The 27,823-nt window shown below is 40.9% G+C and overlaps 2 protein-coding genes across 4 annotated transcripts; one reads left to right on the top strand and one right to left on the bottom strand.

Moving 5' to 3' along the window:
- The first annotated feature begins 269 nt into the window (after positions 1-269).
- Positions 270-8,485, top strand: zgc:152951 (uncharacterized protein LOC569013 homolog). Of its 3 annotated transcripts, none has more exons than XM_061841714.1 (11): positions 270-467; positions 2,521-2,760; positions 2,845-2,971; positions 3,950-4,099; positions 4,205-4,393; positions 5,455-5,528; positions 6,397-6,594; positions 6,686-6,823; positions 7,385-7,474; positions 7,605-7,748; positions 7,974-8,485. In XM_061841714.1, the coding sequence occupies exons 2-11, from the start codon at positions 2,521-2,523 to the stop codon at positions 8,100-8,102; spliced, it is 1,479 nt and encodes a 492-aa protein (XP_061697698.1). In that variant the 5' UTR covers positions 270-467; the 3' UTR covers positions 8,103-8,485. The 3 variants fall into 3 exon arrangements, with proteins under 3 accessions (XP_061697698.1, XP_061697697.1, XP_061697696.1); XM_061841712.1 differs by having other exon boundaries at positions 304-343; positions 437-467; positions 3,950-4,393; XM_061841713.1 differs by having other exon boundaries at positions 284-343; positions 3,950-4,393.
- A 134-nt stretch (positions 8,486-8,619) lies between these two features.
- znf654 (zinc finger protein 654) lies at positions 8,620-27,204 on the bottom strand. The gene is given in 12 exon segments (XM_061841711.1): positions 8,620-12,301; positions 14,579-15,309; positions 18,313-18,578; positions 18,581-19,397; positions 21,066-21,350; positions 21,693-21,834; positions 22,856-22,992; positions 23,637-23,839; positions 23,939-24,074; positions 24,164-24,245; positions 25,592-25,737; positions 26,791-27,204. Coding segments are annotated over 12 exon segments (4,080 nt in total). The 5' UTR covers positions 26,917-27,204; the 3' UTR covers positions 8,620-11,292.
- Positions 27,205-27,823: the final 619 nt, after the last annotated feature.

Raw genomic sequence — 27,823 nt, 5'->3', positions numbered from 1 at the left:
GACATTTCTAATAAAAGAGCCACAAGAAAGAGTTTCTCTGTTGTTAAGGGAAATGCAAGGAGTCATTTCCAATGATAGAGCCACCAATTAACGTTTAGCAGTGAAGTCATACTGTAGTATAAATATAATATAATAGAAATAAAATTAACATTTATAATTACAATTTTTCGTAAACTTGCCAAAGATAAAACTAACATCAGTGGTTAACCATTTGGCGCTTAAATGCGTGTTCAAATGTTTGTGTTCATATTTACGGTTGCTCTTGAACACATCATGAAGATGAGTAAGCTATCCGCAGTAGCTGTTTACGGTTACTTGTTGACGTTTGTGTTGAGCAGTAAAGGTAAGATTCAGAATACAGTAATTTGGTTCGCTTTAATTTATGTGGAAGATTTTACTCAAGAGGACCAATAAATTCGAGGGTGTCATTTAACAGTGCCACCGGAAAATTCGAACAAGATTTACAGGTAATGTCAGTACAGTATTTGCAGGTATGCGACGTCTACTAACATGTAACAGCTTGATACCTTGCAAATAGTTGAGCAGTTGCATGTTACTTAATATTACGTGTTAGTTATTATCTCCTCTTTAAGATAATCGTGCACGTAAACAAAGCGTCCAGAGAGTCCGAAAAGAATATTGACCCTGGACCTTGCACCGAAATGTGGGAAAATGCGTTTACTTGAGGTTTACTGTTGTTAAATAGACAATGTAGGGAAATCTATTATGTTATGTATGTGCAGTAAAAATAACCACGTCTTTAGCCTAATGAAATCATTTCCCAAGTTAATGAAAAACTCACGTGCGTGCTACAAAATTCAGTTGTTCATTGTGTCGATGTAATTTCCCAATTCGTGCGTCTCATTGTCCTCCGCAAAATTTGAATCGAAGAAGATGGACTCTTCCTTCTTTGTTAATAATTTCCTCTTGTTTTCCCGAAAACATCCATAAAGGTCGTAGGCAACTATTGCATGCTGTTAGGTTAACGATATGGAGTGCAGTCCGGCACAATATTTGATTTGGCTAATGTTTAGAGACACTTTGTGGCCCTCTTTCAATTTCTGTCTGATAAAATGTTGGCTAACATCACTGGGAGGTGGGCGTATTATTCAGATGCTATTACAGTATTCTCCCACACTAAAAAGTAAATGTACATAATTCTTCAGTCAGTTTGTAAAAGTATTGTTAAAGTAAATACATTGTATGATTTCCAACTGAAGACATTTTGGCTACCGTGCAAAATTTTTGAAATTACGTAGAATTTTTCCATAATGTGAAAGTTTTGTTGATATTTTGCTGTTTGACTTCCAAGTTATTATTTAAAAAAAAACTTTCCCATGTAGTGCTCAAATGAAAACCAGATGAACAGGCAATGGTTGCATTGTAAATATTCTCAATCATTTTACACATGTAAAGAGAACTGCTGCATATGTATGTAAAAATAACAACAACACAACACTAAGGTAAATAACATTTATGTGAGGTATATGGATGGTATGTTTCCATCTTCTTGGTGTGATCCATTTAACAAATAGCACAAATTTTGCTCTTTGGTACCCTTCACGGCTTCACGGCGGCCGACTGGTGAGACCGTCTACCTCGCAGTTCTGAGGACTAGGGTTCAGATTGGGGCCCCGCTTATGTAGTGTTTGCATGCTGTTCCCATGCCTGCATGGTTTTTTTTCTGGGCACTCTGATTTTCTCCCACATCCCCAAAACATGCATTAATTTGCGTGTTACAGTTGCGAGAGCGAATACTCACTTGTTTCTATGTGCGCTGCGATTGGCTGGCAACCAGTTCAGGGTGTACCCCGCCTCCTACCCGAAGGTCGCCGCAATACACTCGCTGCTCACACTTTTATGTGCAATACATTTTCAGACTTCATGAACTTTTTTAAAATTTAAGATGAGTTCATTAGTGACTTAGAAAATAAATATACATTTTAGGAATGAAACAGGCGCCACGGTGGATCAGCTGGAAAGCGTTGGCCTCACAGTTCATGAAAAGATATAAGATATGTCAATTGCAGACTCTGAATTGCCCCTAGGTGTAAATGTGAGTGCAAATGGTTGTTTATTAATGTGCGCTTTTGTGATTGGCTGCCAACCAGCTCAGTGTATCCCGCCTCTTGCCCAGAGTCAGCTGGGACGGGCGCCCAGATGCCTGCAACCTTAGTGAAGATACGGAGTATGGAAAAACCCCAAAGCAAAACAAAGAAACCTCTATATGCATCATTTTTTTGGAACATGTCAGCTTGTTGCTATTTTAATCCTGGTCATTATGGTGGTACTTGGAGAGCTAAGCATTATTTCAGGTAGCATTTAGTGTAAAAAGTTATGCTAGAAGGTCAGCTCCTGCTCATCAGTGGCCGAGATAGGACAAGCGCAATTCCAAATAATACTGGATTTAGGGCATTGGACTTCAGAAGTGTTATCATACAGCAACGTGGAAATGAAACCCCACAAAAAAGGAAAAAAATGAAGACAATGTTTTTTGCCTTGTTTGTGTTTTTACTGTAGATGGAGGAGTTTATAAACAGTGACAAGGGCCGGGTAACCGTCTACTCCATTGAAGGCTGCCCGCACTGCCGGCAGGCTAAAGCTATCCTGGCCCGTTTGGGAGTTCCGATATGTGACGTCGATCTCAATCAGCATCCAGAGCTGCAGGCCCCTGTGAAGAAGCTGACGGGGCGGATCTCAGTGCCTCAAATATTCTTCAACAACCTTTTTATTGGGGGAAATGAAAAACTGCAGAAAATGGTGAGTGCTCCAAACTTTTGATCGTACAACAATATGTCTTAGCAGTTGGCATAATGAAGTTGTTGATTTGTGTCTTGCTCAAAGACTCCAGAGGAGATTCAAAAGTTGGTGAAGATGGTCAAGGAAGAACCTCTTACAGGCGACGCTCCGCCGCTACCAAAGGGGAAACCGTCACAGAGTGCGGCTATCGATACTGATCGTGGTGAAAAACGTATGTGGCAGAGTGTATAGTTTTAGAATAAGGGATACACGTAACCCAAAGGATATAACGTCAAGATAGCCGGGACTTGAAATAATTCAAACTACGTTTTTAGGATGCTTCCCACCACATAGTGTTTACAGAGCTGTTATGGCGCAATCACACTTTTCTGAATATGAGCCAAGTTTTCAGGAAACGGGCTGGCACATGTGCAATGTTTGGTTGTTTCGAAATTTAAGTGTGCAATTTTCAAGGCTAGGCAAAAGCATGCTATACAGAAGGACGTCGTACAGAGCTATTTGCAGGGGTTAGGGGCTGAGCCCGACATATACCAGTACATTTCTGTGAATAATTAATTCTCCCCTAAAATGGATTAAAACTGACCATTTTAATAGTTTCAACCTTATGCATGAATAAAACTGTGATCCCAAAATAATTTATCAGCATTCCAAATGCTTATAAACTTTTTTAAACATTCCAGTCAATAACACCTATGTGTCAAAAATTCCAATAATGATTATTCACTGGAGCGGTGAAGTCAGTCCAGATTTGTTTACCATTGAACAGAAAATTATGAATAGGTGAGGAACAGAAAATATGTAGGGTTAGACTGTAGTTACATATATGTGGTCATTATAGAAGCGAAATCATAGCAGCGACTCGTATTGCAATCAGATTTTTGACAATTACACCATAATATTTGAGGTTCAGTTAAAAATAAAATAGAGTACAGGACACCAACGGTGGCGCCTTAAAACAGTGTTTCTTGATATGAACAGCAGGGGTTGCAGTTGTTGCATTGTAACAATTTGGTCATTGTGTGAGGGTCAATTGTCGGGTGTGCGGGTGTCATTGCTGACAGCATTTTTTGATGCGATTGTGCAGTTATCTTCGGTGTGTGAGCATAATGACATGGAGGTACAGTACATGAATATGAGAAATGTCCTCAGCGTGGAAGTGTAAAGTCTGTATTCTTGTACTCTTTGTCAGTTGAGTGTGAGAAAGATGGCTTGGCTGACCTGGTTGGGGAACTTAAAGATTCCAATTTGATTGGCACTCAGAGAAAGGGGCTGTTTTTATACAAGAAGAGCTTCTCCAAGGATCAACTACTTGCCTGGCTACAGACCAACAAGGGCATGGGTAAGCAAGGCCAAAGATCCCGAGTTGGTTTTCTCTATGAAACTCCAGTCCAAAACCCATTTCGACAAAGGCGTAGTCAGTCCAATTTGGCCCTGTGTGTGCTAGACCACGGTCAGGGCTTGGGCGTTGGCCACGAAATGTTGCTGAAGAAGTACATGGTCTGTGCCCGAGACCGTGAGGCGCTGGATAGCAGATTTGAAGCAGCCCGCGGGGACACGCTGTACAGGTTGCTGGAGGACGACCCGCATTCAGCCCTCAACGCAGGACAAACGGCGTCCTGCGCTCCCATCGAGGGTAGGTTGGGCTTCTGGACCGGCTGAAGCTCGTGTTCATGTGAAGCTTTTCTGCTCAAGCTGACCGCCCTTCAACCTTTTACAAAAACTCTCTTTTGTCACTGCTGCTTGCTCACTTCATTTTGGGTTGGCGTGTGTCACCTCGTAGCCTGGCTGGAAGGGACTAGATCTGAACGATAGACTGTTTGGACAAAAGTCTTGGGACATACTGGCTATGATTCTTCACTGGTCAATCTGAAGTTTGGGTTAACCCAATCAACAAGCTGAAGAATATGGAATATTACATAAAGAAACAATCACAAAAAATTTTAATACAGAAAAAGGAACATTTTCAACAATATTTAACTTGGGCTACATGCATCTGGATATGGAAATCTATATCTCATTGCCTTTACTCACGACTAATATAAATAAATAAATAAATAAAAAGAAAACTGTGACATGAATTCAGAGTTAAATTACATAATATTCAAGACTGCTCACCTGTGTCGTCTGGTTTACATTGTCTTCCGTAGGTAGTGTAAAAAATGACTTGATCCTAGCTGAATTATCAAAATTAAAAATAAAATCAAAAATGCTTCAGTTAATCAAAAAATGTTTAGCTATCCTGAAGTGATTGAAAAACTGGTTAAAGATTAAAGTGCAGCGCAATTGAAGATTGTTTAACTGGAATGGTGCTTTGCTTTGCACTCTTGCTTTGTTTTCTATCTTTTACTTAAAACATAGAGTGTCTCTGATGACTTTGTTGCATTTTTAACTGGTTTTCAAACTATACGATCTCTTGAGTGTCAGTAGGAACAACTTTCCTCTTCCATTTCCTCAATTGCTCCCCACCCACATATGTGGTTCGTCATTAACTGAAATTTTTATCATTAATGGTATCTATCCATTCATTAAATATTTATTTTTTTAATGTTAAGGATCACCGGGGGTGCTGGTGCCCATTCTAACAGTGTGAAAGATGGTGTCCACCCCGGACTGCTCCCAAGGCAGTTACAGGGTATTTTTTTTGTTTGCATGTCTCATAAATAAATAATTTTTTCTTTCCCCTTCCTCTCTTAGCTTCTGAAATCTCCTTGCTTTTACGTGAGCTGATTCTCAAGTTGTTCTCGGAGCATCTCTCTGCTGACGGCAAGGTGATGCGTCGCATGTTAACTCATTTTTATCACCAAGTCGTCCTCGGTTTACGACGCCAAGTTTGCTGTATTGTAGACATTTTGCGCATATTTGGTTAACAATCCTCGATCACTGGCCAGAATAGTCATAGATTTATTATTCCAGTGGATTTTGCTGTAAACTGCAAGTAAAATTATCCATCCTGAATCTACGTGAAATACCATATTCAAATTTCTCTGGAGCATTGTCTTGTAATATGTCATTTTTTAAATAAAAAGCATCGCTACATTATTGCATTTTACCGTAGCAGTATAGTATTGAATACATTTAGCATCAAAAATGAATTTGAAAATAAAAGCTGTCAATATTTTGTCAAGTGAAACTATTAAGTGAGGCTTATTGAAATATGGATTCATGAGAGAACATCAATTTGTCTATGTACCGTATTTTCCGCACTATAAGGCACTCCTAAGACCCTTTAATTTTCTCAAAAGCTGACAGTGCGCCTTAAACTCAGGGCCTTTGGCGCAGCCCATCTAATGGATGCATAACGTAACCCCAGCCTCCACTGTAGTGTCTATTCTATGCGCCTTATATATGAAAAAGTTTTCAAATATGCCAGTCATTGAAGGTGCGCCTCATAGTGCAGAAAATACGGTACATGTAATTACGAAATTACGAAAACACATTACATTATTCAGTTCCTGTTCAGACCGGGCCATTACCACTTGGCTCATGGTGGCCCCACTTGATGTCAGATCCTGAAATGAAGGTGGCACTTTGTCCAAAAACTATTGAAGAAAAGAAACATCTTTGACTTACTTATTTTTAAACTGACCATGAAAGATAAAATCCTTTGTTTCAATACTGGTATTACTTCTCCTCCAGTCGGTGGACTACAAGGGGATGTCTGCAAACCCTGCGTTTCAACGCTACTCAGAACTCGCCATTCAGCTGCAGAGGGTCCATCTGCGCTCGCTGTCCCGGGAGGAGACGCTGGCCTTCTTCATCAACATCTACAATGCTTTGGTCATCCACGGTTACCTCCGGATGGGGGCCCCCACTAACAAATGGCAGCGATACAGAGTAAGACTTGATCCCTTTTAACCGCCTCTTTGTCGCTGAGAATCTGCCAGAACGACTGCGACCCTTTTGTGTCCTTTTTCCACTTTTATAGTTCTTCAACTACGTCAGCTATCTGATTGGAGGCGAAGTCTTCACCTTACAGGATATTGAAAACGGCGTTCTGAGAGGGAACAGGAAAGGTGTGGCGCAGCTCCGAAGACCCTTCTCCAAAACAGACCCCCGATTACAAGTATGCTGATAGAAATCACAGAATATTTGATCTCACGTTAGAACTTTCTTACAAGTGGACACCTAAGAAACCCACTGTATCATAAAACTAAAGTCTCCAAGTGTGGTAGTGTACTAGTACCACTGGTGGTATGGGGGCTCCCTCTAGTATTAGAAAAAAGAATCACTGTCAAAGCACACTTCAGTTGTATTTAACTTTTTAAAAAAAAAAAGCTAATTAGCAAATGATTGCTTGATTTATTCATTGATTGCTTCAATTGATTTATTGTAAATAAAAAAAACAAACAAACAGCATAGTGGACAACTGGTTAGAACATCTGCCTCTCAGTTCTAAGGTCCCGTTCAATTCAAATCTGGTCTCAACTGTTTAGAGTACAGACGTTCTCCACATGATTTATCGTAGCAGACCACATAAAATGTGGGAGGCCGGATCTGGTGTGACACTGGAGATTTGCTCATGTGATGCCACATTTTTTTGAATGAATTCATCTTTAGAGGTCGCATGATTGTTCTAGAATCAGTTAGCAGCGGTTTAGTTTGACTTCTTCCTCGATGCTCCTAGGTGGCGCTCAAAGATGCTGAACCGCTCATTCACTTTGCCTTGAACTGTGGCGCAAAAGGCTGCCCTCCCATCAAGACCTACACACCGCAGGTATGTTTCCTATGCTTTTAACTCAACCACTTCAAGTCTGTTCAGAAAAGAAAATAAAGTAAGGGAAGAAGAGACTGAAGTTGTTTTTGTTTCTTCACCCAAACTACATTTTTCTACTGAATCCGGGCAGGACATTGACAGCCAGCTCCGTAGGGCAGCTGAGGCTTTCTTGGAGAACGACGACGCCTGCCTGGTGGATTCGGAGAAAAAAGAAGTCCGACTCAGTCAGATTTTCAAGTGGTACAAAGTCGACTTCGGAGGAACCGATGAGAAGGTACAGATGACAGCAATATCTGGTCAGTCAAGGTGTTTTTCAAGACCCTTTCGATAAGTGCGATATTCTTCTTTGTACATTGTCATTACAATTTTTATGTATCCCCAAAATGTTCATTGTTTATATGCCAAAAGGGGAGTTAAATGACAACAGTGTGCATGTGCTGGCATGTTATTAAGGCTCGTATGCGTCCCCTTTGTGGTGCTCTTCTTGTTTTTTGACCAGCTGCTGAAGTGGGTGCTGAAACACATGGGCGAATCCCCCAAGAAGACCAGCTTGATGGGGGTCCTTTCTGGAGGGAAGACCAAAGTCAGCTTCCTCCCGTACGACTGGAGTTCCAACAGCAGTCACTGAAAATGGGCTGCCATTCTCTCAGTAGCTCTTTCATGTTCTGACAATGAGCCTCCCTTCCCTTCTTCCTCTCCTCTCTACTATTTATGCAAAACCTTTATCGATGGTAAGAGGGAACGATTTGCACTTTTACATCTAATTGTACTGCTTTTTCAGGTGTTGCCCACGCAGTATACTGTTGTGCGGCAATGTAATTGCACATATTTTAATTCTAGACCTACCATCTGCATGGTATTTAATGATTTTAATGCAACATCAGAAACTCAGGAGTCTTACATAAAATGGATCAACGTAAATTAAGCAGCCAAATTTTCAGAATTTTCTAACCAGGGTGGAACATTTTAGGCCCCCCCACCCCCGAAAATGCCGTTAATGGCAAATTAGCTGTACTATTAACAATTACTAAATGAAGTTATAATATTTTTTAAAAAGGTGGTGCTCTTTTGTAAGACAGCCTTAGAAGCACAGAGAGGGGAATCACTGTGCATTCCCTCATTTTGATCTTCCAAAATAGGTTGGGAAATACTTATCAGAACTTCCATTCACATGATGTCTACTTTTGGTTATTCTTAAAAACTCTTTGTACACACACACAAACCCTAGTCTCCAAATAAGGTGATGTGTCCCTGTTCAGTTGGACCTGATCTTAAAAAAATGACATTACAATGACTATAGTTGAAGCATTAAGGCTAATGTTCACTTTGTGTCGCCCATATCTGTATGTCCATATTTAATGGTGATGATGAATCCTGTTTCACAGCTACAAACTGCACCAAAGCCATAGGAAAAGTAGCATGTTGAATCCAAAATGCATGTAGGAATTAATGCAGCCTGAAATCCTTGGATGCACTGCCCATGTTTCTGCCTTGTAGCATTTAGTAGTAAGTAGTAGTGCTTACATTTCTTCCAAGGCAGGGAGGGTCATTTAAGTACATTTATGTTCAGCCACTTCCTCCGCATAGAGATGTTTCCTCCTCCGATCATTTATGATATGCAATCAATTCACTTAGGTGGACGGGGTAATTATATGAAGAAATGTGTACTTTTATTTACACGTTGCAGTTACGGTTTCCCTCAGAGAACCGTTATGACTGGGAAACCATGAAAACCTTTGTTTGCTTCATATTTACACAAAATTTATGAACTACTTTTGGAATCAGAAATCATAGGTAGTTGGTTTTTCAACAATTGTTCATGTTTGGTGACAAAATTGCTTCTATCTCAACATAATTTATGCTATATGACAATTAGAAATTTTGGTACAGATTTTCACAAGGACCATGGAAGTTGACATAGATGATTTATCTTTGCGGGCCACAAAAAACTGATGTGGCCTGCCACATCTAGCCCCCTTGAGTTTGACACCTGTGCTGTGTAGGGTCATGAGCGTACTGAAAAGTTTATCTCCATTTTTAGACTAAAAGCAATATGTTTATCAATGAAATATGCAATGCTTAAATAAAACAAATATACTCCATTGGCTCTATTTTTGTTTAAACAGACTTTAGTCACTTTATGTAACAAAAATATTTTGGCATTATACCTTTTTTTTTTTTTTTTTTACATTTGTACACATAAATAACCTCCTCTCATACATAAAAAAAAAATCCAACATATCAAAGACCTTAAAGATTTGTAACGAGCTAACCCTTATTTCATACGTTTTGTGATTGCTCGAGTAAAGAGCTCCATTTACTTTTCCATCAACCAATCACAATATGGAAGCTCTTGAAAATAAATACGCATGACATACTGTATATTTGATATTACTCTCAAGCCTATTTGATTGGCACTCTGCTCAAGGGTGATGCATTTGGAAGACTGTCAGAGAACAATGAATATTAGTACCCAAAACTGATTAATTTCTTTCAAGTTCTACAAGTTAGACTGACTTTTACAGACTAGCTAGCAAATGGCACAAGCGACGCAAGAGGATCTGAGTATTTTGATGGTTCCCATGACAGACAAGCACTGAGAAACAGTCCAAACCTTACTGACCCACATACTGTATCTTGTAATGGACCTTTCCGACCTGTCAATCACTCGTACAATAATAGCCAATGAGATAGCCGCAATGTCTTAATCCTCTGGTTTGACACGTCCCTCGTCGTCGTGTCCCACAAGCAAAGCTGGTTGTCAGTTGCGTTCGCTTGGAAAAGTTAATGTTACGAAGAAAATGGTCCTCAAATGTACTTGGGGAACGTGCAATTCTGATGAAAGATATCCTGGTAGGTTAGAAGGGGCCAGATTGATTTATTTTCCAAAGCCTAAAACATTGTTGACAAAGTGTCTACGATGGATTAAGGCTTGGGGAAGAGTGCACGCACAACTAAGTGTGGACGATATCAACAAACGAGGTTGTATGTTCGAAGATAAGGGAGGGAGAAGTATCTTCTCTGAGTTTGATTTAATTATTATAAGTGCTTTATACATTGCAGGAGAACAACTTTCACTTTGTTAGCGTAGCACTGACCTGCTGAATGAAGTGTCATGTTTTATGCCGAAGAGTCGGGTTAGGTATCCGTAAATGCGCCATGTCATGCAAGAGAAATGTATTTGCCTAATTGTATGACATCTGATTTTTAAGAGCGCGCAAGCCAAGTCAAATGAATACACCCACTTATAAAGACTACGATATTACTTGTGATATTTCCAAGTAAAAAGTACTCACCCTGCTTCATATGCGCAGTACGATTCCACCATTTTATTCGGTTGGATTTAAATATGAAGTTTGTGAGGCGTCAAACCTTTTTGCATCGATCGCCAACATTTCGCTGTAACTCTGACATTGCGTCCTGCTCTGTCCAAAATCTTAATTTCGTGTACATATCCTTGCGTGAAATAGTTGAGACCTCTCTGTAAAACTCTTTTGGACAAGTCTAAAGCATTTGGCAATAAATATACCCCAATATTATCTGAAATACGCAACAGAGAATCGAGTTCAAACGTGCTGTTTTATCGCCATTTTGGAAGCTCATGGGACATGGCTATGGGGGCGGCGCGTAAGACTGGCATCGGAAAGGTCCATTGCCTTGAGTGAATAAGGCCCCACCCAAAAAAAAAACAACAAACCCCACCCCCCAAAAAAAACACAGTGTACGTTGTACTTCAGTTGCAGTCCCTTGTATCATAACCAAAGTAAAAAGGAAATGTACATATTTTTGGTCAAACGAGCAAGTTTTGATAAGGCGTGTTAACTTTCATCATCAGAGTCAAATCCAAATAAAGCGGAGCAGGTGTTGAGAGTTTTGTGTTTCTGGAGCTCTTGTATGCTGCTGAAGGAGGAGAGACACTTATCGCACCTATGTCTGATCTTCTGTTCGTGGTTACTTTTGCTCTTGTGCATCTCGCTCCTTGCCCAATGATCCATCTGGCCGTAAGAACTACTGGGCTGACTTTGCGCGGGAGCTTCCTTGTCCGTGTCTCGCCTCTTGCGCATTGACAGCTGAGATTCGTTCATGTAGGTGGAGGGCGGCAGCCTGGTGAAGTGCATTTTGTAGAAGGGCGCGTAAGAAGGATCTTTAGGGTTGAAGCTCTTGTGCTCGGCGATGAGCGGCTCCTCCAACTTCCGGACGACCTCAGAGATTGTGGTGGCTTGTTCCAGGTCCTTGACGTTCAAGGGATCTGGCGGGGGCTTGTCACAGGTAAACCTGAACTTCTTTTTCCGATGGGGTTTGTTAGTGCTTCGTTTGGAAACCTTGCTTGGTTTCCCCTCCTCGAATCCATTGACAGGCTTTTTGCTAAGCTCTGCCGCCTTCAAACCAGCCGCTTCAGTGTCCGGGGCCTTCCCCTCACTGACACTTTCGCTGAGATTCACGACAGAAGATTTCTCGACTGTTATTCTCTCCTGTTTCACTTGGTTGCTCTGCAGCCATATCTCCTCAAACTTTACCCTCTGCTTCCATGGAGCCTCATTGCTTTGCCTTTGCTGCCGGTTGAGACCCAGCTCCAGCTCATCCCTCTGAGGAGCCGGGACATAGTGTCTCCACTCGTGGTCGAAGAGGCTTATTAAGTTGGAGAACTGCTTGTCGCAGTTGGCGAAAGCGCAAACAGGACTGAAAGGGTCATGGGTGCTCATGTGTGCTTTCAGTTCCTGCAACGTCAAGAAGCGCTGGTCGCACTGTGCATGGTAGCAGAAGTGTGGCAGAGAAGGGCTGTGGCGCCTTATGTGCTCCTTGTAATACTGGACAAACTGGAGGTTGCTGTTGGAAAAGAAAGCAACAACACTCTAAGAGCACCAAACACTAAGTGGTACAAGATCAACAAATAGGATGAAATCAATTCAAACATGCTATTGAAATCATGATATCAGGATGGGAAATGTATTTTTACATTCCCAAATAATTTAATGCACAAAATGTCAAGTAATTTATTACTATGTTAGTTATGATGAAAATATATCATTACTACTATAGTTGCTGTTGGGATTATTTTATCATGCGTTTGTTTCTGTTCGTCTTAGTCTGAATTGTTCTCTTTGTGAGCTGTGTGCGTGTCTTGAAGTGTGACCCAGTGACACCTGGGAGGCGATGCCCCCCTGCCGACCTAAAGCTTATACCCCTGAACACTGGGAAGCGATGTCTCCATCCTGACCTCAGCATGTTTCCCTTCTGATCTTAAGCAGATACTCCTCAACACTGGGAGGCGATAACGCCCTTCTACCGCAAGAGGATACTGCCAAATGCCATAAACATGTCTTTAAACAATGCCATGCTTTTTCTCTTGTGGGTTTATCAGGAGACTCTTCCAGCCTTGAAGAAACATGTACCTTAGTCTTTATGTGCTGTTGGTGTAGCCATCTGTGTCAGCATTTTCACTGTGTAACCATGTAACCCTTTGACCTGAGAATGCAATAAAAAGAGCAGACAGGGACAACCACTTTGGCAGTCTGAGGTAGCGCACTCTCACAGTGTGTCCTCCGTCTGTCCCGTGCACGAAAAGACAATCTTGGTTGGTTTGAGTTCACACTCTACAGTCCTCAGGCTTGTCTTAGCTGTTTTTCAAGGAACATCTCTGACAACAATTAGCAATGCACTGTACTTAAGTAGAGGGCGGCACGGTGGGGCAGCTGGTTCGAGTACTGGCCTCACCATTCTGAGGACCGTGGTTCAAATCCCGCCCCCGCTTATGTGGAATTTACATGTTCTCGCCGTGCCTGCGTGTCCCCTCCCCCCCACACCCCCAGGCACTCTGGTTTCCTCCCACTTCCTAAAAAAACTGCATCAATGGGAGACTCTAAATTGCCCCTAGGTGTGATTGTGAGTGTGACTGTTGTAATCCATCTTTTTCGAGGGGATCCCGAGGTGTTCACAGACCAGCTGAGAGACGTAGTCTCTCCAGCGCATCCTGGGTCATGCCAGGAATCGCTTTCTGGTGTGACGTCCTCGGCATACTTCATCAGGGAGGCACTCTGGAACTTGCTCTTTCAATCATGACCCACAGCGAGTGACCATAGCAGAGTGTAGGAACATAGATCGACCGATAAATTGAGAGCTTCACCTTTCAATTTAGCTCCATCACCACAATGGACCAATAAAAGTCTGCATCACTGCCATCCAGTAACACAACAGTGTTTGAATTCTGAGCAGGGCGGCCGTTCTTCCCATCATGCACTTCCGGGTCTCACTGTGATTGCCCACATGACCAATAAAGTCCACCAACATAACAATGGAGTCCCTACTGTGGGCGCTCTCCAGCACTCCCTCCAAGGACTCCAAAAAGGATGGGTACTCTGAACTCTTGTTTGGTTCATAGGAACAAACAGCAGTCAGGACCAGTCTTCTCATCTGAGGACAGAGGGAGGCTACCCTCTTGTTCACTGGGGTGAACCCTAACGTACGGGTGCTGAGTTGGGGGGCAATAAATAGACCCACAACTGCTCAGTGCTTTTCACCGTGTGCAATACCAGAGTGGAAGAGAGTCCAAACTCTCACAAGAGGACTGGTACCAGAACCAAAGCCTTATTTGGAGACCAGTCAGACTATATGTAGCTGGAACTTCTCAACCTTACACAACAGGTTGGGCTCCCTCCCTGCCAAAAAGTTGTCATTCCACATCCCTAGAGCAAGCTTCTGTAGCCGGGGATTGGCTCACCAAAGAGCGTGTCTTTGGCCACCGCCCGGCTCACACTGCACCCGACCCCTATGGGACCTCCTACAGGTGGTGAGTCCATTGGAAGGGGGACCCATGTTACCCTTTCGGGCTGTGCACCGTCGAGCCCTGTGGGTGCAGGCCCGGCTAACAGGTGTTTGCCTTTGAGCCCCAACTCCAGGCCTGGCTCCAGAGTGAGGCCCCGGTGACCCGCATCCGGGCAAGGGAAATCTAGATCCAATATTTGTATATTGTACTTTGTGTAAAATGTTAGAGACCCAGTAATTTACGGCGCAATTCCCCATTAGGTTTTCGGTGAATAAGCCATCAGCACATTCAACATGTTCAGCAAGCATAAACCTCTGCATTGATGAATGAAAAATTCTTACCGAAAGCAGTAGGTGCATTTGTGCTTGGCCCAGACAAAAGTCTTATCCAGAACGTGGTCTTCGCTGAGGTGACATCTAACAGCATGCTTGGTAAAATTGCTGCCATGTTTCATGAACACCCGATCGCAGGACAAGGAAGGACACAGCAGAAACTTATAGATCACGTCATAGCCGTTTTCTCCTACCGGGTCCACTTCATCCTCCTTTGTAGCCACAGCTTTGACAACGACCAGCCCGTCTTCAATGACGACCTGCTCATCCTTGAAGTCTAACTGTGCTGTGGGGGTGTCTTTATTCAACTTCTTGGACTGGACCTGCATCTTCCTGATGACGAAGCGAAGGTTTCGGATGATTCGGTCTTCCCTACTAAGGCTGGAAACTTTGACTTTGCAAGATTTCCGAGGTTCCTCGTTTGAAGTCTTTTTTTCACTGTGAGCCTCGGCCTGCTTACTCCTCGTCCCGTTTGTGGTACCAGCTCCCTCGACGTCAGTGTCTTTATGGTTCTTGCACATTTCTTCTATGTGATCCCAAATGTGCTTTTTGCCAACAATAAAGTGTTGGAAGCATTTTCCACAGATTATACACTTCGTCCGCCTCTTTAAGTGGGCAATTGAATGCCTCAACACGTTCAACCCTTTATAGTTTTTCTTACAGGAGCTACAGTAGTAACTCAGATGAGCATACTTTTGTCCTCGTTCAGACTTTTCCCTCCATGTCCTCACCACTTTCACCTAAAACAAAAGACAGCTGATTAATATCACAGACAATAGCTATAAAAAAAAATAAATTCAAAAGGTACTTTGGGGTAGGGGTTCAGCACTTCCACTAATTACATCCGCTTCATAATGGTGAGGTCCAGTCAATCATTCATTTGTATTTTTGTGCCTTGAGTCTAAATGTCGTTAGATGAAAAGTAGTCTGTGCTGAAAAACTATCAGTGATGCAAATGATGAAGCATCTATGACAAGTTTCTTCACGATATAGTCGATTACACGAACTTGAGTCATTCAACTTTTACAGCCATGTTTGTTATTTACTGGAGTCAAATTATTTAATCTCTGTGGAGGGGATAAAAGGACAGCATTGACGTGCGGCATAGGTGAAGTCAGAGACATCCCCACCTCTTCAAAATGGTTTCACATTTATGGCCTCCTTTCCTCCTCTCTTAAACACTAACCAGCATCCTGCAATTCTCCTTTTTCACAAATTTTCCAAATAAAACACTATAAGCCATGCTGTCAAATGGCCATTCATGTGTTTTTTTCTGAATTGAATTGATATTTCATTTTCCAGATATTACAAAAATACATTGTGTATTTTGGGGTTTTGGAGAGTGAAGCACAATTTTTTTTTTTTTTTTGCAAAAGTCACATTTAAAGCAGCGAATTGTCAATTTTATAATATGGGCTCATTAGACAAAGCAGTTAATTACATGGTTTCTATTTGATGGTGAAAATTATTTCCTACCATGTAGTTTTGGCTTTAAAGGGAATGGAAGGACCGCAATGCACCTTTTCGCTAATATTATACAATTTTTATGCTAAATACTAATCTTAAATTCATTATGAAGGAAACATTTTTATTTTTTGATTATTTAAGAGAAATGATCGCACATTGCTGGATTTGCTGGAAAAAAACGGCAACGAAGCGGAAACAGACGATCAGGGGCGTGACGTAGGACATTGTGACAACAACATGGATCTCTTAGGAATACACTGTAAGAACGCCGATGAATTTTCCGATAAATCGAGCGATGAACATTATTCTGGAGGCTCCCACAAAGATGGTGAAGAATACGAGCTTTATGAACGCGTTAAAGGTTATCAATTTAAGCCAGTTGGACAGCACACAGGTTCGAATTCAGACGAAGTAGCTGGCGATGAAAAAGCCGAGACGGCAGTCAGACCCATCATGGAAGTTATGCCTGTGTTGGAAGTATCGACTAGTAAGCGTTTGTGAAGTTCTTGTTTGGTTTAGTTATTCATAAACTAAATAAAAATAGTTAAGGCTTTGATATCCTGAATGTATATACGAAGTTTTTTGTCGTGTTTTGAAATTATGCAAACGCTGTGTATTTCGTGATTTGGTACGTGACAACCGTGGCAACTACTTCGCATGTAAAATCATTATTATTGCACCAAACACACAGAAGCCGATAATGGAGTCTAAGTTGGTATATTTTCACAAATAAGTAATAATCTAATAATATAATGCTGCTTTCTTTCAGCTTGACCCGTTAGGAATCGCCACAACGAGTCATCTTAGATGAACGCTCATATTTGTTTGGCACAGTTTTCATAATAATAATAATAATTAAAAAAATACAAATAAATGACTATTATAGATTGGTTTTAGCTTACAATCACTGAGGAATTCTCGAAACGGATGGGTATTTCTTCAGTGTGAATACAAAAGACTCGAAACTTATCGTCGTTCCGAAACAGCCAATCCCAGATTTTCTGACGTCAGAGGTCCGCCCACGAAATGAGTTGTTTTGCAGAGAAACTAGGTCAAAGTTCGCGGATTTAAGGTCACAAACACTTCTATTTCTTGGTAAAAACATCGAATAGGATATGCATTTTATGGAACAGTTGAACATATATTTTCGCTTAGATATCATTTGCGTTAGAAATTACACATTCCATACACTTTAAGTGACAGGTTTATCAAATTATTGGGATGGTGCTTGATCATATAATATCATCTTTGAAGGGGCATGTGAGAAATGTTAGTGATTGGGTTTGCATGTATTCATCTCATAATAGCCCACATAAATGCCCACAATTTTTTGGCCACAAAATGTGCTTTTCAAGCAGTCAGCCTCTCAGGTGCTGAGTGTATCGTTGCTGCAAAGTGTTTACGTATATGTGTATGTGTGTGTGTGTGGGGGGGGAGCATTGGAGCAACTACCATGGAGAAAGCAAGAGAGCGTAAATATAAAGCCAGCTTGCTAGAACCCGCCTTTATGTGCACATGCGCAGTGACATGCCTGTATGGGCCAGGATTGGTCAAAAAAATTGTCAGTCAACAAAGCACCTGCTCGACATGTTGGCCACACTCGAATCAAGCAACCAGATGGATGGCGTCTTTTTTTTTTTTGGTGCACATGCATTCACGATCGACTGGTAGATCATGATCGACCCATTGGGCACCCCTGGTCTAGCACACAGGCGACAGGAGGTAGAGTTTCACTTCATGAAGTCATTCACACCCACAACCTTAAAATGCATACGTCAACACAAATACTAGTGGATGTTTGGTTTGCGTATGTGATCTTTATATTTTATTAAAACAGTTTCCTGGCTCATTCTTTATTCTCACTATAGTGCATTTTCTGCTTATTAAAAATGTAAATGTTTAATGGAGCTACTGACATTTCCATTACAATTTAATGGGGAAAATTCATTTGATGTAGTAATTCAGAACAAATTAAACTGGTAAGTCAAGGTATCACTGCAGTATTTACACCTACCTAAACTGTGTGATCGACGTATTGCCTACACCCGAATCAAGCAAAGAAGCTGGATGAAAAGCTGACTTGTTTTTTTTGGCACGCGGTCATGCGATAGCCCAAAACTGCCTCGGCGATCGACCGGTTTATTGCAATCAATGCATTGAGCAACCCCGTATTAAGACTTCCAAAAAAAAAAAAAAAAAAAAAGAAAACCAAACTGCTGACAAGATGAAACATGGGTCCAAACAAATTTGGGGATGCTATTGGGAAAAATACTAACCTTTCTGTTTGATTTTTTAGTGTCTTCAAGGCTTGGGGGCCCTTCCACCATGTCATTATTGAGTGTGGAGGAGTCTGGAGGCTGCACTGTGTCACTGTCACTATTTGTAGGCTTTAGATAGTAACTATGCATCAGGTCTATTGGAGAGCTCTGTAATTCCTGGAATGGTCCATCAAGCTCAGGGTCAGCTTCAACAGCTGGACTAGAAGTCTGAGGCTCAGCAAAAGCAGCACAAATATGGGAAGCTTCCTCTTGCGTTTGACCGCAATGGCCATGTCTGTCCTTTATGTCCTTGGTTGTTTCTTCATCTTGTCACTCTCACTGTCATTCTCCACGTGAGAGATTTTCTGCTCTGTGCTTTTTGTTTCAGATTTCTCTATGAGCTCAAACTCAGCCTTGGAGAGGGGTACTTCATTATCAGGGTAGGAGAGATCCCATCGCTGTGCTGGCTTCCTGCCCCGCTTTTTCCCTTTCAGTACAATTACCTTCTCCTGGATGGTCTGAGGTGCCTCCACCTTGGGAAGACCTTGCAACCATCTCTTCTTCCTGCCTTTTCTTTTCAAAATTTGGCTCTTCACACATCGAGACAAATATTCTCTCTTTCGACTGACTGGGAGCTTGACAGAAGTATAATTTTCCCTCTTGGTGTGATTGTGTCTTAGTGAATATACAGATTTGCTACACAAAGACGTGGACTTGAGATTGTACATGAACTCTGGATCATCACCTTTGTCCATGTCTTCATCAGACAAAATGTGGACTTTCCTTTGGAGTCTCCTGTGCCATTTTCTCTTTTTCACTGGAGCGTTATTTGACAAGCTTACCGTCTGGCTATCAGAAGTCTGTTCCAGTAGAGGGGGCTGTTTCTCAGATTGAGTCCCAGTGCACTTGCTGGGATTCGAGTCTTGAGCATCATTTACACAGGCATTTGCCAGCTCCTCCTCACAGCAGTTCTCCTCTTCTCCCCGTATCTCATCGATAAGAACATCCTTCATTACACTGTCATTTATCAACTCCAAGCAGCGATTCTTGAGGGCCAGGACGCTCCAAAACTCTGGGTCAAAAGACAGACGTTCTTTCAGCATCTGAAATATGAAGAGATGCAACATATTTACAAATATAACTGATTCCAATTAGTATACAGACTATACAAAGTGTTCCAAAAAGATTCTTGAGAGTATTTCAAGTCATCCAAATCATTGTATTTTCAGGGCATTGTATCAATTGCAACAGGACTGTTTACTCTTTATCTTAGAAGACATTTTGCCTCACAACCAAATACGGGTGGTAAAAAATAATTAAACGCACTGGAATTCTTGACCGACAATTCATTGATCTGAATCAATTCACCTGCTAGACACTGGGGGATGGTTTGTGTATGATTCGGGTTGTATGGACAGAAGCTGCAGTGGACCAAAAACAAAATAGAGACAAACGAGTGAAGCGAATGGCTCACTTTTAAGTATGGTGTTTGCAGTCATTTTGGAATCCTAAGTCAACAACATGGCCAAAAGACACACATACCACGATACATGACACCAACACATTTACAACCAACAAATTTACTGTCCTGAAGCTGTACACGGACTTAAAAAAGGTGTTAAATCGGCAGAAAGAATGACTGACCTCTACGTACATAACTTTAATCCTTCATTTAATTTCTAACAAATGGGAAATAGTGTGAAATGTTCCATAGACTAACACCTTGCAATGGAAGCCACAGAGGGAGCAATATATCAAACTTATTGACAAAAGCAACGAGAACAACGTGATCTAAGAAAGGAAGGATGGAAGGAAGAAGGAACCAGGCAATTATCACAATGCAGCAAACCTGCTACTTAAGTACAGTATTAGTTAAAATCCTAGCAAATAATAGAAACCCCAAACCCCCTAATAAAGTAAAAAGTACAAATGAACCTTACTTTTTCAATGAACTGTCGTCATGACTTTTCTTTTGTGCTCCATATGTGCAGAAAACTTATTGTCTTCATTCATATTTCAAAATCTGTATTATAATTTCAGAGCGGAAATATTGTTTCAACGGACTTTAGCTTTTCAGTGTTTATACGCAACTGTAATGTTTTTACTTTTGTATTCCCTGTCGACAAATACATTATGTTCACATTTCTATTTTCAGATGTTTTGTTGCTTAAAAATGTTATGCAGCATGTTTAAATGGCATCAAAAAAGTTCCAAAATGATCAAAATTTACTTGTGACTTTCTACTGCTGATTGATTTTATATCAGAGCACTTAAATAAGTATTGAATCAAATTGCAAACTAAAATGTTGGACAGCACTGGGGGTGGGGGGTGGTTAAAGATCGCAGTATTTGTACTCCAAGGTAAGAAGAACATCTCAAACAAGAACAGTTTCACTGGCTGTGAATATCCTCATTCATGTGTGAGATTCTATTCTCTCCTCAGTCTTGTTGGATGAATTGATAAAGCCTGCTCAGATGAAAAATGAAACACAAAGACAACCAGAAGAGTCACTGAAATCAATTCATTGCCACCAGGAAGAAGGATTTCACTTTTTTGGGATGCACATGTCTGACGTTAAGATCGGAGAGAGGGCTCTGCCAGTCAACTATACTATTACGGGTGGAATTGGCCAGGTTAGTAATTCCATTTAGTTGCTCATAGAGGCACCTCAAATCATTTTTATTAGTAGTTTAAATTACTGCGTCGCTTTTTGAGTTAAGATATTATTTTCTTTGGGACACCACTTATTCCTTTTTTCTCCTCATCCTACCTGCAGAATTTTGAAGCGGACGTTGGTAGGGACAAAGCTGTGGTGAGGATGAGTCTCCTGGTCAGGATGTTTAAACAGATGGTGCACCATTCGGTAAGCTTCCAGGCTTCGCTCCAGGCAGAAGACAAGCAGGGCACATGCTCGACAGATCTCCAGGTCTCCTGGCAGGAGGAAGGCAATAGTCTTGCAGACCAGAGACTGAGCGACGCTGTCAGCTTGCATGTCACACAGCTGCAAGGCCGTGGCACAAAGCTCAACGCAGACTTGCACACCGTCCCTGCCCAGCTGTCCCAACAAACCCCAAGAGGAGAAATAGTGAATTTAAAAAAAATCAATTTGACATCAGAAGACATGGAAATCATTGAATGCTGACTTGTTAAGAAGGGATTTAGTGGGAGAAAAAAAATATCTGTTTAAAAGGGAAGAAAAATGGCAATTTTCAGTACAGGTTTTCAGGTGAAATGTAGGGAACAAATGTTATAAAATTATGTTGGAATCAGATCTAGCCCCAGGGCTTTGAATTTGACACCAGTGCTTTAAGCGATACAAGTGATGCACGTTTACAGTTTCATTTCGATTCCCACATTGAGGGTACAGCCAGTATCTCAAAATAACTATCTGTCGCACCTCGGTGGTGACTAGTTTGATGAAGGGAAAGATGGCGCGAACGTTCTTTGCAGAGGATGCCAACTGCACACACTCAGTCAGGAAGTCCTGTGTCGACGGGTGGGCTCGGAGAAGCAACCTGCTCCAGATGAACACCAGGTCCCTGAGAGAAAGCAGTGGAGGGCCAATTTGATTCATACTGTTTTAATATCAGAATTTAAATTAACTCAACCCCAATACTGATAAGGCAAAAGATGTATTTATGCATGAAAATCAAATGTCTACTAGTGATGTAAAATGAATAACTTCAATTACAGTGGAAGTCAGACCCCTCGAGGACGTACGATTTGTTATCCAACCAGAGTGAGCATCTTGTGGATTAAGTCTACATGACTTGTTCTTCCCATTTTTTTGTAATGCCAGGACAAAGGGAACATATGAAGACAGAGGAAATGTATGTTGGAGAAAACAGTACAGATGTTTCTGTCGTGGTTGTTTACAGTAGTACAGTATGAGCAATAATACTTTAACGTCAATTTTATACAGTGGGAAATCAGTATCAGTTTCCTAGCACATGCCAATGGAACAAACATTGCATGTGTTCTTTCTTTGGCTGCCAACGGTAGCTTATATTTACTAATAACTATAAAACATCATCATCATCAGGTGTGACAAAGCCAAGATTTTGGATTAATCATGGCAAAACATTGATCTCAAGACTACTGAATATGTATGGCCTGATCTTGAAAAGGCAAATGCGATCAAGATGGCCTACAAACTTCGCTTGTGGGTGGATTTCCAAAACGTGACCCAAGTCACATATTTTAAAAGGCAATGGAACCAAATAGTAATGAAATATATGTAAACCTCAGAATTTTAAGAAAAGAGTGAAATTTTATTTAAAAACATCCTTCTGTCATTATTCTGGCATTTAGCAATCGTTTAGTTTTTAAAAGTACAAAAATAGGAAAGGTTTGTTCTCATTTTGTCAGTGAGGAAAAAAAAAAGTTGTCTTTTATATAGTATAGTGTGTGTGTGTGTGTGTGTGTAAACATCCAGTTTAAACTGTATAAAAGTATAGTCTGCATGTTTATGTGTTGTGTATATGGTCAATGGTTATCTGCACTGCAGACAAAATAAATACAAATCAATTTCAAAAAAGGCTCTGCTTTTGCATATCTTACCATATGTAGTACATGTCACCATTGTGTAGCTTCTGGGCCAGGAACACTTTGGACAGTGACAAAAGGAGCTCATCTTTTTCGACTTGCTCTGTGTTACAGATGATCTCCACCGCGTCCCGGCCATCGAGCTCTTCCATCTAAAGAGGAAGAAGTACATTATTTTGACAAAAAAAATCACAATGCATTACCACCATTTGAAATTATTTACCTGACATATATTGTAGTAAAAATTAAAAATCACTCCTTTTAAGTTTTAATTTTTGCCTTTTTTAAAAAAAATTTCTCAGTTAACTTTTTAAAATCAAATAACTAACTGATTTGACGGGCACGTATGCACCGCGCGCCAGCGCAAATGTTTAGTCAAGCACGAAAAATCACGCACGTAAAATTTGTTACGAGTACAAATACATAGGTATTGAAAGACGTCGCTTATTTTGTACAGTCTTGATCAAATGTTCCCTCTAAGCTGCACCACTGCCCACTTGTCGCACACACACAGCGCACATGAAAACTGATCCAGCGCAGTGAACCACAGACTGACGTCTTTTTTTTTTTTTTAAAAAGACGGAAGCACACTGTGTTTAACAACGAGCTTCTGCTCAGCCTACTTCTCCTTCCTAGTTTACCTGACACAGCCCCCCTCCACTCTTAAAGGGGTACACTCAAAATTACAAACAGAACACACTCTCACAACTTTATATCTGCGGGCATGACTGACCACTCCCGTACATTTTTCAAATGTGAGCGACTGAAATTCCCATGCAATTCCAATACTTAGTACCTGCTTCTCAAGGGGTTCATGCAGCGAGGCCTTGTAGAGACAGGTTAAGTAAGCCTGATGCCAGTACAAATGTTTTCCAGGCTTGTGGTTCTCCAGGCAGACTTTAGCCAGGGCCATAGCTTCATGTATTCGCTCACATGCTTGCAGATACCGAATCCGCAGTTCCAGGAAAACAGGGAGCTCTGAGTTTAAGTAATCGTCAACTGTGTAAAGAAGACAAACAGCAAAAAGTAGAATATATGTTACTGCTATTAACATCAATATTATTTTGTGTTTGCTAACAAAATGCAATCAAGTTTTACCGTCTTTTGGAGGCAAATCTGCATGTTTTAAGATCGCTTGCAACACCCGATTCTCCCATGGACCACCAGCTTTTATGATCAGTTTTGCATGTTGAAGATGTACATTCCTGTGCCTTAAAAGCTCAGCATGACATGCCTACAAGAGCAAAATGTACAATGATGAACAGGTCTGACAAAATGTTGAATTAACTACTCCTGAAGGGTAGGAGAGACAAGATTTGTCACCTGATAGGAGTCCAGGATGTCTTTTAAAGGCTTTTCCCCAAATTCCTCTTTACTGAAAAACAGTAGAAGCTCAAAAATACTCCTGGAAGACAAGATGGTCCCATTAGAGAAGTGAGCTAAAGCAGTGGAAAAGAAATGTTGTATGGCTTTAAAAGAAGCACAAAGACCACACGCCTATTTGCATATTCATATACCTGTGCTACTTTTACCCCTCTATGGAACAAACAACTTTTTTCACCCATTTGCATACTTTTGCGCTTGTTCAGCAATTGGGCAAGATGCCACCAAAAAATGAGAAATGTGCAGATCAGTATTGGTAGTGGCAGAGGTTAACAGGTGATGGCTAGCTCAAAGTCAGGTACAGTAAAGGCTTCCACACATCGACCGACAAAGCCGTTGCCCAACGTGAGATTTTTGCAACTGTCTTTATAAGTGAATGATCAGATGGCCACAGTTTTGCTGTAATTAAAATTTTGGAGTGCGGTGCACATTGTCATGACATTGCAACTCAGAGCCAATTAAAATGCACAAGCGCTTTCATTCACAGAGAAAATACATCTATTTCCAAGTTTTTGCATAAGCGAGACAAAGTCTTGGTTCCCCAAGCCAGATATTTGGCATATATAAAGCATTAAAGACTTTTATAACAATGCTTAATTGTATTCATAATGTATAATCTTCTTGTGGATGAAAAACCGAAGCGTGTCACAAAAATGTACACAAACAGCATGCATTTTATTATTTATGTTAGAAAGAATGGAGTCAGTAAGACTCCTTTAAAATATCCACACGGTGTTATTCTGACCTGTGGCCATTAACTTCAGTAACCCACCTCCTCCTTAGCTATTATTCTTTTTATTGTTTAAGAAATGTAAAAGTACAATACATTGTCTATACAGCATCAAACTCCTATGCAGGCCCGCTATTCAGGGTGTCCATATATTCAATTGCTCAGTGTGTGAGGTCTTTTCACCAACTTACTTTTATGCCATGGTCTGGTCCAATTGGGTTTGACTGCATCACCAAGTGTGCAGCTTAAGTACTCAACCAAAGCTTGACTGTTTGTGACACACCGCACGTATTTAAATATTGGGAACATCAATGCATTACTGAATCAAAAATGTAACACAATATCTTAAACTATGTGATATTATGGGTTGTGAAGCTGTAACATCTTGCCAAGATTTAGAGTCACTCTTTGATAAAGTCTCCTGTAACGCCCATTATTTTAAAGGTAATTTTTGAAGACAAGATTGAATCAAGGGTCAGAGTTTGTGGTATATTGAGGGTTTAAACGCAAGGATTAATACAGGCAAGTTTGAAAAATATTCTTGGGGGTGGGGGTGATTACTCACAGAATTTTGCAATTTGCGTTAAGTCTTAGTCCCAAAGAGGGGTTCACTGTAAAGAAATAAAGAGAGCACTCACAAGGCCAGACGGCTGAGAATATTGTTGATGTGCCGACAGTTGTCGGGGAATTTGGCCGTGGCTTTTGTGAATCCACACAGTGCTGTCCGCAGCACCTTCAGTTGAGGAAGAGGAACCTGCCATTGGCCCGTGTAGGCTTCAACCAACTGTACATCAGGAACATGGGAATATCAACAATCATAAAAATATTGCAATACTCCCTTTCATGATGAGCTCAGTTTTGGTAGTCGGACAACCAAGCACAAGAAATTGTCACGTTCTACTATGTTAAAGATGAATCCTGTGTTATCATAGCAGTGCATGTATTGTTCAGCCTTAAAAATAGCTTCAAAAGGTGAACACGTCTTAAAGTCAATGATGAAATTGCGCGAGCAGTGATTACCACCCATTGTGCCATGGCACATTGTTGTGCTTGGGTTCCACTTAATTGGTCTGAAAATTATGAATTTACTCCAAATGAGATATAATCTTTCAAGTATGCCAACGACAATACAGTAGTACAAACACAAAGCCTTACCAGTAGAAGACAGGAGGTAAAGCTAACCTGTGCATCCGTACAACAGCTAGCTTTGTGCTCAAATCACCAGGCCCATATTTCACAATAAGAAAACACATTTCCAAGAAAAAATAAGATGGAATCATCATCGCTTTAATAAAGTATAATCTTTGTGATACTCTTGTTTGGTGGTGTTTTTATTTTAATGTAAAATATGTGCCTTGGTTCAAAGGTTGGGAAAACAGAGATGGAGAGTCAATTATGCTAACTGCAACCTTTTCAAATGTGTACAAATGCGAATGTTTTGTCAGAAACAGAGTCCAATATTTTGACCAAATTCGTGCTGGCGACTAAATAGGGCTCTATAGAACAAGCACAAAAACTGAGACTGCTTTGCAAGGCAACATTGAATCTATGACGTTTGTTAGCCACACGTTAGCATCAAGCTATAACTACAAACAACCACCCAGTGAACCGCATGATAACTTAAATTTTTCGGGGGGGGGGGGCAAATTAACCAAACGTTTATCTTTAGTCTGTGTTCATTTAATATCTCAGCTTCATTTCTAGTGCTTATATGACGGATTTAGCATCAGTTGAAGCTAACAAGAAGGCTAACGTCAGACAGGAAAGCTAGTGATGTTTGACCAGAGTCAACACAACGATATGCAAAGACTATCGGACATTAATAGATCCAACGTACCTCACAAAACCCAGCGCAGTAGTCTTTGCTTTTTAGGGAGGACACGTCGCTACAATAACGACTAGACAATGATTCTAGGGCTAATTCCAGTCCGTCAGTTTCTATATCACTTTCGCTGTCCGCCATACTGGCTACCGCATCCGGCGCATAGTCCGAGTTGCCAGGTCGGACGCATGACCGCCTCCAATCTGCAAACGCTCCTACCTGGCATCCTAACAATTACAATCAATGTCGTGACAAACTAACAGACATCTGCGACACTGATCTATTCATTGAAATACTTAAATTAAGGACGGCGACTCATTGACGTGCGCCTATGAATAGCACACACAACAAAAAGTAGTCCTTTTTCATCTCACGACTCTTAAAAGCTTTCATTGCAAAATTTGGCAATTTGACGTGTTCATTTCCGGTCAACGCAATCAGGCATCATGGCAACATGGTAAACGTGTTCAGACAAAAAAAAAAAAAGAGTCATCGTTACCAAACTGCAGTGTTGGCTGGAAGAGCCGAAAAGTACAAATTTTGATGGCTTTGAAAAGTACAAGTTTTGATGGCATTTCGTCCTCAAAAAGTACATAGAATCGTTGAAAACAGTATACACTGTATTTACTTTTATTTATTTATTTTTTTCTTGGTAGGGTTATCCATTACTTTGGTTGAAAAAAAAAACTTAAACATGGAGCTAAAATGCTATCCTCTAGGACAAGGTAAAAACACCCCCCTCCTCTATACTGTATCCCGTATGCCCTGGTATGTTGTGAAATTAGATGTTCACTTTGTAAATGTATATTTACATACCATGTTTCCAAACAGTGACAGTAAAACGGCTCAAATGTAACAAAAAAGTCATTGTTTTTATTCTTCCTCCTGTTCACTGAAACCACTAACACATTGGAGATGAAGAGCCACAGAAAGTCTCACATTCTCATCATTTCAGTCTCTCAGTCGCTCTCAGAGTCATTTTCATCTCGAGTTACCACTCAAGTTCCGCTGTTCTCCTCACAGTCCACCCTTTTAATCCATTGGTAGA

Source organism: Syngnathoides biaculeatus, chromosome 14 (assembly GCF_019802595.1).
Source record: "Syngnathoides biaculeatus isolate LvHL_M chromosome 14, ASM1980259v1, whole genome shotgun sequence".
Taxonomy (NCBI): Eukaryota; Metazoa; Chordata; class Actinopteri; order Syngnathiformes; family Syngnathidae; genus Syngnathoides; species Syngnathoides biaculeatus.
Note: the sequence above shows the minus strand (reverse complement) of the source record. Positions and strands in the feature narration are given on the sequence as shown.